This window comes from Larimichthys crocea, chromosome XIX (genome assembly GCF_000972845.2).
Source record: "Larimichthys crocea isolate SSNF chromosome XIX, L_crocea_2.0, whole genome shotgun sequence".
Classification (NCBI taxonomy): Eukaryota; Metazoa; Chordata; class Actinopteri; family Sciaenidae; genus Larimichthys; species Larimichthys crocea.
This window is the reverse complement of record NC_040029.1, coordinates 2,088,528-2,106,027: the sequence shown is the minus strand read 5'-3', so window position 1 is coordinate 2,106,027 and position 17,500 is coordinate 2,088,528. Positions and strand designations below refer to the sequence as shown.

Sequence of the window (17,500 nt, the reverse complement as noted above, 5' to 3'; positions counted from 1 at the left end):
ATTGTCTGTTAACAATTTACAGGGGGTGAGACAGCTCATCTTTAGGAAAATGAACCAACTGTCAGAGCTCCTCAGAGAGCCTTTTTCTCTGTAACCCCTTTAGTGTGTTGCACTGTGAAACGCTCCTCTTGTACAAGAACAATAAATTCAACTTAAACTTTGATGCTTTGAATCCGATCCTCCTTATTTAAGGGTTTTTCCCGTAACAATATTATTTACCAAGACCCGACAAATCCCACCATGAGCAAGCACTTGGCGACAGTGGCAAGGAAACCACTTTAAATAATAATTCACTTGTGAATACATTCTGTTGTCAATATTTCTGTGATCTCACTTGGTGTGAGGCTGATCTTTAATAGGTTTTGTCACAATAATCAATAAACTGGTAGCTACAATAGGCCAAACGCACCAGACACGAGATCTGGCGTCCACCCTGATCACAAGTGATGATCACAGGACAATATCAAATTGTAAAGCATAGAAGACAAGAGTCATAAATTCAGTAAAATGTTGTTACACAGCAGTATCTATCTAAGGTTTGCTGACCCCAGCTGACGACAACCATCATTATCTACAGGTCCTACTAGACTAAGTAAGGCAACCAACCGACAGCCAGCAATTGCCATCCCTAGAGACTAAACACAGGCGACATCTAGAACACAACGTGTGGTGTTAATGAACTCATCTGACAGGGCTGTGAAGCTACAAAAAAAGTTTGGAAGCACTGCTTAGTTTGTCTAGAAGCAGACATTTTCTGCCTCTAGATGGAGCTCTAACACTGTTAAACCAGTATAGAAGTATATTCTAACCAGTTGCATTGTCTTTATGTAGTGCTGCTGCTGTAATCAGGACTTAGTGGATTGCTAAATTCTGGTGCAGTATTGTGAGAATGTGAGAATCCAAACCTTTCCAAATCCACTGAAATGAAAGAAGAATACAAAAACACACGATTCATTCAGTCAGGCCAACATACAAATCTCTCCTATCTCTCTTCCTCATCTTGTGTTCCTTCTCTGTCACAGACTTTTCAGATCCTTTCAATTAAAGACTTCCTCCTCCCGCAGATCCCCTTGCAGACCCCATGCACACTGTGTGGAGTGATGACCAGTGTGTGCACCCCACCCACCACCACACAAACACAACATACAACAACTGATTGTGTGTCAGTGAACGATATGCACTTAAAAGTATTGGTTCTCAGGCGTAGATGCTTGGCTGAACAGGTGAAGGAGAAGCAAAATTCTGCTGACGCACCTGTCCTGGCCCGACCCTCCCACCTCCTTCCTGTCACTCCTGAGGGAAAGATCTCTGTCCCAGTCACGGACCTCCAAAGTCACAGGCGAAATGGGCAACATGGCAACAGAGATTGTTGCCTTTCTCCTAACGATCTCAGGGTGGATTCTGGTGTCGTCCACCCTGCCTACAGACTACTGGAAGGTGTCCTCTGTGGACGGGACGGTCATCACCACGGCTACCTTCTGGTCCAACCTATGGAAAACATGTGTGACTGATTCCACCGGTGTGTCCAACTGCAAGGACTTCCCTTCGATGCTGGCATTGGATGGTAAGTTCTGAGGTGACTGTTGCTCTTCATGAGGTCAGGGACAAAATATATGTCGTATGTATGTAAGCATGTTTCTGAGGAACTGTGTATCTGTGACTTATCATCTGACCGAAGCACTGATGCCCAAAATCTTGAATGCCTGCGGTTTTTTGAATGACCACCATTGTAAACAAATGCAGTTGGAACTTGATATTTCCTTTTCTGACTTTGGCTTCGAGCCACGACCAACCACAACATTTAAAGTTAAAGGCCACCAGAGTGCATATTTCAGTGAATAAGCTGAGCCGGACTGATACGACCTCCTTGTGTAACCGAATGAAGCAATCTGAGAAAGTCATACAGTCATACAGAGGTCACTTGTCACTCGCTATTACTTTCTAGTAACAATAAGGAAAGGCATTGTTTGTAGGTACTTTAATTCTAATTCTAAGACCACTTCTTATTCTGTTGTTACTTCTTTATTATTTCACACAGGTGTGGGTCTCTACAGTACAAATTTAAAGCCCTTTAAACTCCTGTCCTTTTCCTTCAAGCCTTTAGTTTAAAGCAGCAGTTCCCGAGATAAACCTGAGGAGTCATCAGATGATAAATAAAGTTATTATTACAAATCAAAATCTTTTTTTCTTTGTGAATTACGACATTTTTTTCACTTCAGCAGGCCTCTAAAAATCCAGAAACTAACATATTACTTTAAACCTGCAATAACTGATTCGGCCCCTTGGGGTCAGCAGAAACAAACTGGACAAAGTGTTTATATATTATCATATTTTAAGTTGATCTGGTGAACTTGTTGACATTGAGCAGGCACGAATTTGGAGTTGTGCTTGTGTTCACCTGGTGAATGTATGCCCCTCTCCTTTTAGCTCTGGTTTGGCCTCCACCAACTCCTTAGGAAAATAGTCAAATGCTCCGTTATGTTTACCAGCCAGCAGTTAACTTTGTCTGACACTAGAAGGAACTGAAATCACTTAATAATTCTCTGCAGGTTTGTTACTGTGAGCCACTTTAACCTCATATAATCTAATAAAGAAACAAGATATAATGGTAATTAATTAAACTAATTTGAATCACTCTACCCTCTTCCCCGGTCTTCATCGTGAAGCCTACATCCAGGTGTGTCGGGGTCTGATGATCGCCTCTGTATGTCTTGGTTTCTTTGGTGCCATCTTTGCCTTGGTTGGAATGAAGTGCACGAAAATAGGAGGCTCGGAGACCACCAAGGCTCGTCTGACTGTCCTCTCGGGCTTCCAGTTCATTCTCAGTGGTAAAACCAATCTTTCTCTCAATTAAGCATTTTAGTTGCAACTTTGGAATAAATTGATGTTCAACTGGATTACATTATCAGCTACTTCTGCTTTGTTTCGGTCAGAGTTTGAAGTAGAAATCATCTTATTTCTCTCTGCAGGCCTCTGCTGCATGACTGCATGCTCTATATATGCTCACAGGATCACAACTGAATTTTTTGACCCCCTCTTTGTTGCCCAGAAGTAAGTATTCAGGATTAAAAGAAAGATAAGTTGACAGCAGATCAAAACCACGCTTAGATGAAAGGACTTCCAATCTTTTTCTTTCCTTCTTTTTCCACTTCCACCCTTCAGGTTCGAGCTGGGAGCAGCGCTCTTCATTGGCTGGGCTGGATCTGTGCTGTGTGTCCTTGGAGGACTTATCTTCTGTCTCTCTTTGTCTGAAGGCTTCAGTATGAGGCGAGTAGCTTGATTTTTCTGACGTGCTGGATGCTAACAATGTGATCCCGCGTCTGTCATCAGCAACAAGGGCTTAGAGGAAATCTGATTTGGACTGACTCTAAACTGCATTGAGTCGCTAACTCAATCAGGCAATTTAAATAATTACTTTAACTGCAATGGAAAGACAGTTACAGTCGAAAACATCCAGTAATCTCTGTCAGCATCATAATTGCTGAACCTACAAGGCAAATTGTATGATCGTCATTTTGATTAGTTACGTGGCTGAGGATGGCTGAATGTTTCCTTTGTTGCAGTCGAGTAGTAAGGACCTTTTTTGAAGTGAAAGTCACCTTGACTGAGGGCACCTATAGGGAAGTGTTGCATCAAGGGAAGAATGCCAACCTTCTCTTTCAGTGACATCCTTGGCCTTCATTTTGGGAACGGTCAGTCCTGCTTAGCAGATCCTTGGATTATGAAGATATAAATAAATATTTAGAAAGATTTGGTCCCAGGCCAGTAAAGATACACATGGTTTCCAGTGATTTGTCATATGAAATGTAAACCAATATCTGTTTTTAGCCACACTAGCAGTGTTGCTCAAGGGATGTCAATTGCTGGTCCAGACCGAAATATCTCAATAACTATTTGATGGATTGCCGTGACATTTTGTACACACATTGACTGTACTCATGACTAACTTTGGTGATCCAATATTACCAAATATCTGTAAAACCACCAAGGCATTCATTGCAAAGACATTAAGCCTTAGTTGTCTAGAATGCACCGGACTTGAGATCTGATGTAATATTTGCTTAACAACGTCCACTGTGATCACAAGTGACGATCACAGGACAACATCAAATGGTAAAACATAGAAGAGTATAATTACCAAATATCAGCTACTACCAAGGCATTCATTGCAAAGACATTTATTGTTTAGTGCTAATTATCTAAGGTTATTGTGCTAACATGCTAAACTAAGATAAAAACGCATGCTCACTAAACATCACAATGTAGCGTTTAGCATTTGGCTTTGCCCAAGTACGGACTCACAGACCCATTAGCATGGTTGCAGACTCTTCTTATATTGGGTATGCAGCGAGAAAGCTAAGAGGTTTAGGAAGAAGGGAAGATAAAGATAAAATTTTATCATATTTGTCATGGCTGTCGTACATTAAAACACATTCATTCAATTCTTTGTTCTACTTGAACACAGCTACTTTTAAAACCATGCTAACAGCATTCGCTAACTAAAAAATATTAGCATTGCTGACATGCTAAACTAAGATGGTGAACTTACTGAACCACTAACTTGGCTGTTGACTGTTATTCCTGTTATGTATTGTGGATACAGCAAGAAAACCAAGATGTGTAGGAAGGAGGGAAGATGAAGATAAAATTTAAGCAAGACTAAATGAAAATTAAATAACTGGAACCACTGAGACGTTCTGCTTAGCAGGTTTTCTACATTATCTACAGAGAACATTTTAAAATTGCAGCCCCACTTTAAAATGCGTGTCTATGATTTTTAGGACTCTTTTTTTTTCCATTTCGCAGGGCTGAATACTCGTACAGTGGAGCTGCATCGTTCGTGACGGCACGCAACAATCACAGCAAGACAGCCAACGGCCTCCACAAGGAACCGGGAGCGCCGTCGAGACAGTTCGGAAGAAACGCCTACGTGTAAAACCGGACTCTATCTTGTTGTCACGTGACTGGATTGTGAAATTTATCATGATAGTTTACGGTCAAACTATTTCACCAGTAAAAAGCAGAGAAGAACTTCTGCGCCTGAACTCTATGGAAAGAAATGGCAGTCTAGTTTAATTCAGTTTAGTTTACATATTTTATTTATTGTAAGTGGTCAGACTCCTCTTTAAACATGGCTGCTTTTTGGGACATTTCTGTCAATGGTCCGAATGTTAAAGATAAGCTTGTTTTTGTTTTAGGGCAGGAAATTTGATTTGGCACAACTCTCCGGTCACCTTCAACAAGCTCGCCTTTCATGCTTGTCTCACATAGACTGGACACATATTAAATCTATGTTATGACTCTAGAGTCAAAGGCCAACTGGACCTCAATTTAAAGGATGCAATAGCTTTTCTTTTAATTAAAACTAGAGGATCTCACACAGCTATCAAAGTAACCTTTTGTGAGCTTTACTCATAGAGCTTATGTTTCATGAACTAGATGGGTTTTTTTTTTATCTGGTGTTTAGAAAAATTAATTTTCCCACAAAAGGCAACATTTACAATTTCCACATTATAAGCAGTTAATCTTCTCATGTTGCTTTAAGGAAATAAAGAATATTGTCACTTGAAAGTTGCATCTGTTCATATTTCTCAAATCAGAAAGATGGATCATATGATGGCCTTTCTTATTTTCCTGACCTCAAGGGTCACCAAGTCACATCTGACCCCAGAGATGTCTATGCAGAGCTGGAGGCCTGACCGGAGGTTCTCCCTCCTATCAGCCATCCGTCTCCACCTAAGAATTATTATCAATAGTCACCCCAGGCTATGTTACGCAAAACCTCTTGGCCCAGAGGTTGGATACTTGAACCAGCTGGCAGAGAGCAGTCGCCCTGTGCTTTCCGGCGCCTCGCATCCGTAAACAAGTGTCAGGTGTCCTGGGGTTTTTTGCACAATGCTCTCTGATATAATGGTGGTATTGTATTGTCTAATGTCTGCATTACATATAGGGATGTGAAAACCGTGAAAGTAATCCATTAAACTCTTTCTAGATTAAATGTTTGTAATGCCTTTCTCTTGACAGAAATGTGTTCATGTGTAGCAGAAAACCCTGAGTACATTTTAAAAAGCCTTCAAACATCATTTGTTTAAACTGCTTTAGATCCATCTAATTATTTAGAAATTGTCTCTGATATATCTTCTGGGGATCCTACCTATCCTACCAACCTTACCCTCCTAACAGCTAACCTAGAGGGGAATCTAAGGATTGGTCAGATGATTACTCAGGTATATTTCAGACTATTCTCTGATCTTTGCTTATAAAAACACTGAATGGTACTGTAATAGTTACATTCCCAGAGAGTCTACAGCCATGCTTAGTTCAGTGTGTTAGCATGTTAACATTAGTCATGTAGCACTAGACACAAAGTACAGGTTGGGCTGATGGGAATGTCATGTGTTTAAGAGGAGTTGGGGTCCATTGAAATTTAAATCTAGCAATGGATGAAAAGGATCTCCAGAGTTATCACAATACATCTTCAAGGAGACTTTTCATGGTCATCCATCCGGTAGTTGTCGAAATACTTTCATTCAAAACCATACATCTCAACGTGCTGAGTGCTAGAGGATTTGTCAGGTTCAGCCATTTTCGGATGCATCATCTGGGAACCATAAATATCTGTACAACATTATATGCTAATCCCTCAAGTAGACGTTGAGATGGAAAAGTGAAGAATTTGATCTGCTGGTGGTGCTAAAGGTAAAAGTCATGGAACCAAATACTCAGCATGGTTCATCCTATGGATACCATGAATGTCTGTACTTTGCCACACAAAGTTATGCTAATTTGTGTGTGAACTGTTGCTAATGATTAAATAAAAAGATGAACATGTGTAAGAGCTACACATGAGGTCCTGTAATAAGTCATTACCTTGTAGGAAGGTTTCTAAGGCAAAAAGTTGACCTGAGCTGGGCCATATCCTCCACCTTTACTGCAATCACACCACCAGAGAGCAGTATTGGTGAACATTTAGATAATTTAGATCTGAGGAAGCCGTGACAGTTAAAATTGTGTCCTTTTACAAAGTTTGAACTTTTAAACCGCACATGAGCAAAAACCTTTCACTCATTTGTTATTTGTGGTTTTCTTGGCTGTTGTTGCAGCTTTTTTAAAAACTCATCTACTCAGCTCACACAAGCATTCCTTTGTTCACTTTTTTAGCATCATGCTAATTAAAGCTAATTAAATCGACCCTCACCAAACAAATTAAGGCCACCCGGCAGCTCCACCTTTTCCAATATCTCCCTACCACTACCAATAACTTTTTCATAAGCCGAGAGGACTTGGAAACAAAGAGGAGCTCTTTCATCCCCGCCAAACATTCATCACTCCCCCTAACTCTCATTACCTCAGATTTAACTCTAATTAGAACAGCACAAAGACGTTCTGCTGTAATTATGAGACCCACGGCACAGTGAGGTCTTGGAAAATGACTAATAACCAGCAGCTTACAGCCTGAGGCCAGATTCATAATGATGCTCAGGTCATAGTATTAAATATTTAAGGGAACATGAAAGGTCATTAATGCAGAAATATACATGGTTTTATTTAATGTTGTTATATCTATGGTCAAATCTAAAGGATAAAGGATTTGATATGTCCAAATGATTTATCATTTAATTGAAATCCTCCAAATTGTTATTAATTTAACGGGGCACCCCGCCAATTTTATACAGGAAGTTATCTTTTGTTATATGTCCCACATATTTATGATGACTAATCTTGAACTTGGGGTGTACACATAAATTATTCAAGTCAAATGTGATAGCTGCCCACCCATCATATAAAAACCCTATTTCACTGTTAGTCTGTAGTAGCTATCAGAAATATCATAGCATATCTTAGCATTTTTAGCAAGAACTTTCCAAAACAGCATGATTATGCACACAATTCGTTTATCGCTCCTCATCACCTACGCTGTTGTCTATCAAAGGAAGGGATGGAGTCGTTGGTGGCGGTCATACACAGCTCCATAACTCACTACAACTTGGTATTGTGGGAAATGTAGGATCCAGGGTTTTTGGAGCCTAACCTGAAACTAGAGACTAAAAGTCAGGATATCTTGTCTTTTGCTGCTTTAATTTCAACAATTTTTGTTTTAATCTGTCTGTTGTGAGTCCCCAGATTTTATGAAAGTGTGTTTTAATCTGTCTGTTGTGAGTCCCCAGATTTTATGAAAGTGAAATGCAAAATTGCTGAAATAGCCCTCCATATTCCTTTTAATTTCCAAATTTCAGTAAGTTTTCAGGATATTTGACTATCAATTTATTGTTGTTGTTTTTTTTTAAACTGAACTTACAGGCCAGAAACTACAGAATAATTTAACAACATTGTTTTTAAAAAAGTGAAATCATTAAAGAAACCTGTGTATTCTGAAATATAGACTGATGCTTAAAACAGATCTTCCTTCTTTTTAAACTTTTTCCGCATATGAGGGAAAGTCCGATGAGGGCGTCAAGTAGTAATCTGAGATGAATGCTTAGGTGAGCACTCTCAGTCCAGTCCAACTGTGGCCCATGGGAACCTGAGTAAATGTTGTCTCTCACCCACATGTGCAACAATACCTGGAAAACAACAGCACAGCCTCTGATTTGTACCTGTGATTCACTTGTCTTCTTGTTTTTCTGCGGAGAGCAGCTGACTAGGAGGCCACTTTGACATCTGTTTGAATCTGGATGTTCGGCTCAGGATATATACGTATTCCGCATGAAGGGGACTGAAGACGATACAAAACAGAAAAGCTTCAAAAGTGTATTGTAATATCTAAATATAAGCGAGACGAGAGATTAACTCACGGATCCGAGATGAAGACTCGTGTGGTCCAGATCTGGGGTTTCCTGATGACAGTTCTGGGCTGGATCTTCGTGGCCTGCACCATGGCCATGGAGGGCTGGAAGATCACCTCAATTGGGGGCATGGGGGGTTCCTCCATCATCAAAGTAGCCTGGTACTGGTCCAGCCTGTGGAGATCCTGTTTTACAGACTCAACTGCTGTCAGCAACTGTTACGACTTCCCTGTGCTCTGGTCTGTGGAGGGTAGGTAACACATTTGATCTAACAAACAAAGTGTCTTAACTATTCAGTTATGAGCTCCACTCACATCTAGACTCTCATTATTGTCTTGCTGTGTGACTCCAGGCTCCATCCAGATAGTGCGAGGCCTGCTGATGTCCGCTCTTTCCCTGGGCATGCTGGGGTTTGTTCTCAGTCTGCTGGGTATGGAGTGCACCTTCATTGGGGGAAAAGACCGGTCAAAGTACAAGAAGATCTATGCAGGCGGATGGTGCCACATAGTCAGCGGTAATGTGCAGTTTTAAAAGAATGTGTTGCCTACATGCAGTAAATGCTGCCAACAGATTTTTGGTGACTCGATTTAATAATTCCTTGTTAGTTTTGACTGATCTGTGTCATTTGGTACAAACAGAAAATATTTTTTGATAATTTAGTTAAGGAGATTTTTGAAAACATAAAATGTATTTTTCTAATGTTTATAAGTGGAGAAAGATGCCCCATAATGGTCACTTGCCTTAATTGTTTAAACCTACCAGCATGGATCTAGGGATAGTTTGAGTTAGACTTGGTCCATTATTAGATTGAACTTTTAATTATAGTATTCTGTCAAATACCTACAAAATTAACAAACTAAACTAAAGCCTGAGCTGTACTTTGCGTACATTTACTACATTTACGATTAAAAAAAGATCATAGTAGAGTGTTTCATTTAACTCAGAGAAAGTCTGAAAATATTAACATGTATGAGATCATATTCTTTCTTTCTTATGCACTCTGTTGATACCTACAATTAGCAAGATGCCTCTTTAGCATATTTTCTGTATATGTTATAACATCTACGTCTTCCAATACATCCAACACACCCCAAACTGGGTACTCTCTGATAAATAGACAATGTTCTTTTTTCTTCTTCTTGTTTTATTTGAATTTTCTGACGTCTTGGGCTTGCTGTAGCTAAATGAACATAATACAAAAAGGGCTTTTAGAAAGCACTGATAATAATCACTTCCTTGTTTATTTCATATGCATTAAACCACAGCTTGTTTAAACCAACATGATTTCTCTTCAGGTGTGCTGTCCACAAGTGGTTATGCTGTCTATGCACAGTATGTCTCTGTAGAATACTTCAACCCTGACTTTGATGGACTGAAGTAAGTTAACAGGCTTTAATGTAACTACTTAACCTGAAGAATGACTTTAATTCATCATAAATCTTTAAATATTGCTCTCACAGTCTCTCTGCTTTAAAACCACCAGGTATGACCTTGGTACACCGCTGTTCCTCGGCTGGGTCGGCTCAGCCTTTCATTCGGCTGGTGGTTTCTTCCATCTGTGGTCGGTGTGTACACCCCTCTGTGGACCACAGGAGGTGTGAGTACAGACACATGTTGTTGTTGTCGTTGTAACATACAAGAAATAACTCCGCTCTCCACTTCCTCTATAAATACCAACGTCCCGTGCTCAAGTGGAGTGACCCATTATCCAAAATGCACAAGGCTCTGTTAGTACTGAGCGGTGTGCAGATGTTCACTGTGGGTACACTCCCTCTGACCATGTAATAAAACCCAGAAGCCACTGGTGTAAACAGACCTGGTGTTTTGCATGAGGAAAGAAAGAACTGCATGCTGTGGATCAATGTCAACACTAGAAGGCGTTCGCAGCTCAGTTTTTGAGACATCCTGCACAAACCTAACCTGGTAATGAGACGTTAGTTACATACAGTAACACAACAGAGAAGTTACTGATCTTGTCGCGTGTCTGGTTTCATCAACAACTTGACCTCATGGAGGTTGCCGGTCAACATGGCATCTAAATTAAACCAAATTGGGAAATGTGTTTATTTGTTTTCTTGTTGACAGCTTAGCATGAAGATCACAAACTGCGGAAACAGTAATCCACCAACCAGGATTACTAAAGTTCACACGTATGACCTATATACCAATGTCAACATGCTACCATGACAACACTAACGTTTACCATCTTTGCTATATTAGCTTAGCATGTTAGCACGCTAAATTGGTTAATTCCCCCCAAAAACAATGAAAAATAAAACTTTTTTTTTTTAGCGTCACAATCTTGTTTCACTAGGACAGTTTGATCTATCTACTTAAGAGCTGGACGGTTAAATAATTTTATCCCCATTCAAGTTAGCGGAAGGCTAAACTGGAAGTTAGTGGATCGAGTTTCTAGTGCGCTTGCTCTATGGAACCCACAAATTTGGACGATCTTAAAACATTTATGGGAAGAACAACTGTTCACATGTAACAATTTCTGCTAGCCTTGATAATAATGCGTCTTTCTCTACAGAGTAATCAATGTCCAGCAACTACAAGATCCCGAGCAAACCAAGTCCACCACAGCTCTGTCCACAGTGTCCGAGATCACCTCCAAGACCAGATTGTCTTCAATTTCCGAGCTGTCGTCAAAGTCTGGCTCAGACGTGTCTGGCATTTCCTCAAGATCAGAGCGCACATACAAATCTGGTCGCACATCCAAGTCAGGACGGTCATCCAAGACTGGGCGAACCGTCAGATCTGTGGGGTCTGAGGGGTCAAGATCAGCCTCGAGGTCAGGGTTGGGGTCTGGGTCAGAGTCCGGACGCTCTTCGAGGTCCAGCGTATCAACTTTGTCTGGGTCGAGAAGCAGCGGCAGCAGCCGAACAGTGTCATCGTTGTCAGGCAGTTCGAGGAGTGAGAGTAGACCGTTCGCCAAAAACTCGTACATTTGAACGAATGTGTCATTATGTGACGGACAAGTGTTAATAAATGTGACGGACAGATGATCTGATACTTTTATATTCAATTTCTCAATCTGTGCTCAAAGCTAATTCAGTCATATGTGTTTTGTATCAATAAAAATGTGATCTGTGTACAGTTCTTGCCGTTCTGGAATGTGTCAAAATTAGCACTTTCACTAGACACAATGTATATTCATTCAATATAAAACATAACCGAGGCACACATCCATTTTTGTAAGCCTCTTAGACAACAAATAAAACTCCACCTGGCTAATCAGGTTGACAGTAAACAGTGTCTGCTTTGCTGTTATTCAAACCTTCCCACAAATACACGAGCATCTGCTGTGAGAGGACTGAAACTGCAGCTTTAATGTGAAGAAACTCTTCTGATTTTTTATAATTACTGTGGACTATTTCCTTTACAAGGTAGGAAAGCATTAAAGACTTTCACATCTCGGTCACTGGCTCTGCTTTTCCAGCTGTTTCTCACTCATTAGCTGCTCATTAACTGTACCAAAGCAGACCTGTAGACACACACTGAAAACACAGGAGTTCATTAGTGAAGGCTTTTCTATTAACCAGACTGAAGGGATGTGGAGGAGAGTGGCTCAGATCCTGGGCCTGCTGCTCTGTATACTGGGCTGGGTCTTTGTGGGCTGCACCCTCGCTATGGACCACTGGAGGTAAGCAAATAAAAGAAAGCATCTGAAACATTTTAGCTTTGCAAATTGTATGGAGAAAGAGTTGACTAGATAATCGCTTAAAGTCCACTTTTGGGTTTGGGCTTAAAAGGGTCAGAAGAAGAAGTTCAACTGCATTCTTGGGGAGATTTAGACGAGAAGAACGACACCATACTCATCTATGTTCGGGAGATATGAAGCAGAACTGCTTTTAGGGTGCTGAAGATGTAGCCTTACAGTTGTGGTTGCTACTACTCTTCAAATAAATGCTAATTTTTAAGCAGTTTTATTTCATCTCAGAGTGGCTCAACTGGGGGGTCAAGGGGGTTCTTCTGTCGTGGTGACAGCTTGGTACTGGTCCGACCTGTGGAAAGACTGCTATGAAGACTCCACTGCTGTGGTGAACTGTGTAGACTTCAGGTTGACATGGACGGTCAAATGTGGGTACAGTTCTCACACGATGCAAAACAGAAGTCAGTCATCAATCATTTTAACCATGAATAAATGACCCAGATGTGTGTTTGTCTACTCTCAGCATACATCCATGCAGTCAGGGGGCTGCTGGTGATCGGCCTGTGCCTCGGCCTGATTGGCACAGTGCTCACATTTTTCGGACTCGAGTGCACAAACATCGGTGGAGACCGGAGGAGTAACGACAGGATGTTAGGAACAGCGTCTGCTTTGCATCTGGTCGGCTGTGAGTGTGTTTGCCTTTAGCTGTTGTGAAAGCAGCTTCTCAGAACATCTACCTACGGGTTCATCTTGTTTTTTTTCCCCCCATGTCCCTGATGCAGGCGTGTCAGACCTGGCTGCTTACTGTTTGTACATAAACAGAGTGGCTGCAGCTTTTTTACACAGCAAAGCAGATCCATCAAAACTGAGGTAATGCATGGCTTCGGAATAACCCTCATTAGTACGTACTCGTGACTAAACACAAGACAGTGACTGATTTTAAGTGTTCTCTCCTCAGCTATGAAATTGGACCACCCCTGTACCTCGGCCTGGTGGGGAGTTTCCTCATTTTACTCGGCTCCACACTTCACTGTGCAACTGCATGCAGAGTTAACCACCCAAAAAGGTTTGTTAGCATATTTAACTAGGTAATTTCACCCTGCTATATGCAGATTTGAAACTAAAGCAGGCGTGAAAGCAGTGTGATAAAACTACAATGCTCTCTCTGCAGCAGACCTCCCATGGTTCCCTTCATCTGTGAAAGAGGAGATGAGAAAGAAGTTTTAAGAGGACATAAACTCATTTGTGCACCGTCAAACGTGTCGAATGACTCCAGAAACATCTTCACCTACAAGATGGCTTCTGTTGTGACTGTGTGACACTAAAGATTTTTAGTTTATTTGTCCAGATCAGGATGTCACATACTGAGGTCATAGGTTTAAATTCATCTAGAAAAACAAAAGTCCAATAAATGCTATTAATCTTTATGATTAAGTTATATTTTCTTTTTTATCTTCACATATGGTGGTTTAAAAATTCATTATCATAATTTATTCAGCCTAAAAAAAAAGTCTGATTTAAGGATATTGTGCGTAAATAGCAACGGTGTAATAGTCTGTAATTAAAATGCAAACTCCATATATGTGCCAAATAATTAGGTGTGTGACTTTTTTATCCATCCGCTGTCATTACTTTATGTTGTTTTGGAGGCACAGGGGCATCTTTAAATATTGTTTTATCAGCTTGATACTTCATGACATATGATGGGTGAAAGACAGACAATTACTGCTGTTTGCAGTCTCAGTGATCCCAATTATAAAATATGATTAACGGATGGTGGTTGGTGTTGACAGTACTTTTTACACAGTGGTACCTCTCTCAAATTCCAAATAAGTTTAAGATAAGATAGACTTTAATTACACCACACCGGGGAAATTCACTGGTTATAGCAGCTCATATACAAGGGAGAAGAAATTAGTCTGAAAAAAAGAAATAAAAAAACTACTACACTTTAGGTTTCAATGAGGTCTGAAAATAACAAACTTGCTTGACAGGTGCTGGGAACATGACGGATGCTTACTGGGCAAAACCATGTCAAAGATAAGATCATCATCCAAACACAGTGCTGGTGTGACACAGAGGGAGAGCTCAGTCCACTTTCTCACACTGACAAGTCGTTCAAACTTTGACTTTATTCTGTAGCTTTAACACATCCTGATAGTTTTGTCTTGAGGGGACAGCGCTCACCATGAAGTACAGGACGGTGGTGATGTACATGGAGATCGGCTGCTTTGTGTCCTGCCTGTGCGGTTGGATCCTGGTGTGTTCCACTCTCCCCACAGAGTACTGGACTTTCTCTGAGGTGGGAAGCATCGTGCTCACCACCTCCAACTACTACTCCAACCTGTGGATGGACTGTATCTCAGACACCACGGGGGTGTCCGACTGCAAGTATTACCCCTCCATGCTGGCCCTGCCTGGTAGGACACTCTGAAAACTTCAAGATATACAATCTACAGTTTTTTTCATGTATTATCAAGGTTTATGCTGTAATTCTCAATAGAAGATTTAGGGAGTGTATGAAAATTATTACAGTGGGGAGGGGAGCGGAATCATATATTTACATTTTATTTTAAAGATAAATAAATAAAAAAAGAAAGTCCCAGATATTTTCAAGAGAAAAAGAAAACAAGAGGTTCTACCACCAATATTCAATAATAATATATTTATGGAAAACATAACTAAATGTTGAATATTACAGTCTGCTATGTAAACAGTTTTTACAGCCACCTGCTGATGAATATTTTCCATCCACCACTTCATTGAAATATATAAATTTGCCTGATATGTAAGACATTAAATGTCTGACGGTCCCTCATATCGCTTACATAATGCTTCATGTTGAAGACGTTTCTTCCGGACAACTATAAAGAGCGCTCAGTCAAATATCAAAAGAAAAACCACCAACAGCTTAGTGGGAAAAAAACTAAACTAATTCTTCCCCCTTAGTCATGTCCCTTAATTCATGTGGATCCAGTTCAAAGTTTTGTAGTGAGAGAAAAATGGTTCATTCATAGAAACTTAAACTCCTTTAGGTAAAGTGCTTTAAAAGCTCTAATGATACATTCAACATAGTGATTTTGTCCATTTATTTTGAAAAGCTCTGAAACTTTGAACCACATTTCCTGTGTGTGTCTCTTTCAGCATACCTACACGCCTGCCGAGCGCTCGCCGTCTGTGCCGTCATCACCGGCTTCTTTGGAGGGGTCCTCACACTCATAGGGATGAAGTGCACCAAAATAGGTGGATCGGAGATTGCCAATGCAAGGGTGACCTTTGCAGGCGGTATAACCTACCTGGTGTCAGGTAAAGCATTTATTGTGTGTGTTACCTTTGTGTGAATGTCATGCACTCAGCATGTTCACAGTGAGGCGTATGCCCTGTTAGGATTCTGTGGTATGATCACGTACACATGGTGGGCCAGTAGAGTCATCTCAGAATTCTTGGATCCAAATTTCAGAGCGCAGAAGTGAGTACTTTTGAAGCAGTGATATTATTTTTTTACAAGTTCCATGTAAGTGCAGACAAACAAAGTGTGTTGTGTTGATGTACCTCAATGCTCGCTGCTCAGATTTGAGCTTGGAGCTGCAGTGTTCATTGGTTGGGGAGGCTCCATCCTTCTCCTCTCAGGTGGGACGGTGCTGACGTTCTTCTCTGGAAAAGAAGGCCTACCATCAAGGTAAATAGAAAACCTTCTACGTTACATTTGACTTTAATATCTAGATTTCTGTATTGTGGAGCATATCAACAGATGAATCATTTTCCAACTATGTCGGCAGTTCTCCAAAAGGACCACGCAGGCCTGCCACTTATGCCAGCGCCCGGACCAGACGGACTTACATGCTGCCGGGCACGACGTCCCGAGTCACTCTGGGACCGCCGCTGTTTTATGAAGGCAGGAAAAGCCGAGCAACGAGAACGACAACGAGGACCGGTCGTACCTTCAGCAGGGACACTTTTGTCTGAGACAAACTCTGAGCCAAGAAAGTGACTTTAAAGGAGACGTTGAGACGAGAAGGAAACATTGCAGCATCATAGAACTTGTTTACAGATCTGTTAAATATTAAAATATGGTTCACGACTCTTGTCGAGTTCTTTATCGCATCTTGCCTCCATCAGGGATGGACAAAGGTACTATACAAACAAAACATAACCACCTTTTCATATCTATTGTGTGAATCATGTCTATACACGGGGGATACAGAAGAAATATGACAAAATGTAACATTACAACAATAAAACTTTTAGAATCAAGAGGCTGTAGATCCATTTTTTAAACATAAAACAACAAGTTGTATTATTCAGCTTCATTGTTTAAAGATACAACGTATTCAAATCTTTTCAACAACCCGACAGCTCATTGTAACACATCCAGATTTAATGAAACGTCCAACTGTTCCCAACAATTCTTGTTCTTTGAGACAAACACAATCCAGTCAATCTGTTCATCTCTGACAGACGCACTCTCAATCCCGTTTAAATATAAAGTACATCTATAAAACATATAGTCGTGTTAAACTACCTGTATGTGGTTGAACCAAGTTTGTTTGTATGAAAGCTTTTGAACGTGACTCTCGACCTTTCGAAGTAATTCTATCTTCAATGCTTTCATTTATAGAAATGATGAATAAAATCAATTCAGATTCCTTATGAAGTTTCTTTTTGTAACAGCTCCTTTGTTTTCTTTCATCCATGTAGAGATGCATGCACCTGATCTACTTCAGAGTCACCAGAAGGTGGCGCCAACATCAGACAATCAAACAAACGCCCATGTTGTTTCACATGTTTAGGATCTATGATCTATAAGTCATAAACTAGATTTAAATATCTGAAATAAACAGATGAGAACTTACTGGGTGTGTGAAAATAAACCAGCAATCACTTACCTGTCCGCTTCCGGTGGAGAAACAGGGCGTAATAACCGACACCATTATATAGGAGGATGACGCGCGTTATTATTGCTCATGTGATGCGGAGTGATATGTTTTTATTAATAGTGTCAATGTGGCAGCACAGGAAGTGTCACTTCAGCTTCACGGCTGAGTTAGTCACAGAGTGA

At 40.6% G+C, this 17,500-nt stretch overlaps 4 protein-coding genes across 4 annotated transcripts; all 4 read left to right on the top strand.

Moving 5' to 3' along the window:
- Positions 1-1,256: 1,256 nt before the first annotated feature.
- On the top strand, positions 1,257-5,743 carry cldn10a (claudin 10a). Its single transcript, XM_027291463.1, has 5 exons — positions 1,257-1,564; positions 2,667-2,828; positions 2,970-3,051; positions 3,163-3,267; positions 4,807-5,743. The coding sequence occupies exons 1-5, from the start codon at positions 1,345-1,347 to the stop codon at positions 4,934-4,936; spliced, it is 699 nt and encodes a 232-aa protein (XP_027147264.1). The 5' UTR covers positions 1,257-1,344; the 3' UTR covers positions 4,937-5,743.
- Positions 5,744-8,708: 2,965 nt separating this feature from the next.
- Positions 8,709-11,962, top strand: cldn10e (claudin 10e). Its single transcript, XM_019274530.2, has 5 exons — positions 8,709-9,036; positions 9,139-9,300; positions 10,082-10,163; positions 10,270-10,383; positions 11,320-11,962. Exons 1-5 carry the CDS (start codon positions 8,805-8,807, stop codon positions 11,738-11,740), a joined length of 1,011 nt encoding a protein of 336 aa, XP_019130075.1. The 5' UTR covers positions 8,709-8,804; the 3' UTR covers positions 11,741-11,962.
- Positions 11,963-12,096: 134 nt separating this feature from the next.
- On the top strand, positions 12,097-13,841 carry LOC104934885 (claudin-10). Its single transcript, XM_010750648.3, has 7 exons — positions 12,097-12,175; positions 12,332-12,432; positions 12,730-12,869; positions 12,965-13,126; positions 13,224-13,311; positions 13,400-13,507; positions 13,613-13,841. Exons 2-7 carry the CDS (start codon positions 12,341-12,343, stop codon positions 13,758-13,760), a joined length of 738 nt encoding a protein of 245 aa, XP_010748950.3. The 5' UTR covers positions 12,097-12,175; positions 12,332-12,340; the 3' UTR covers positions 13,761-13,841.
- A 284-nt stretch (positions 13,842-14,125) lies between these two features.
- On the top strand, positions 14,126-16,984 carry cldn10d (claudin 10d). The gene is made up of 5 exons (XM_019274524.2): positions 14,126-14,861; positions 15,586-15,747; positions 15,829-15,910; positions 16,013-16,120; positions 16,221-16,984. Exons 1-5 carry the CDS (start codon positions 14,630-14,632, stop codon positions 16,405-16,407), a joined length of 771 nt encoding a protein of 256 aa, XP_019130069.1. The 5' UTR covers positions 14,126-14,629; the 3' UTR covers positions 16,408-16,984.
- The last annotated feature ends 516 nt before the right edge of the window (positions 16,985-17,500 follow it).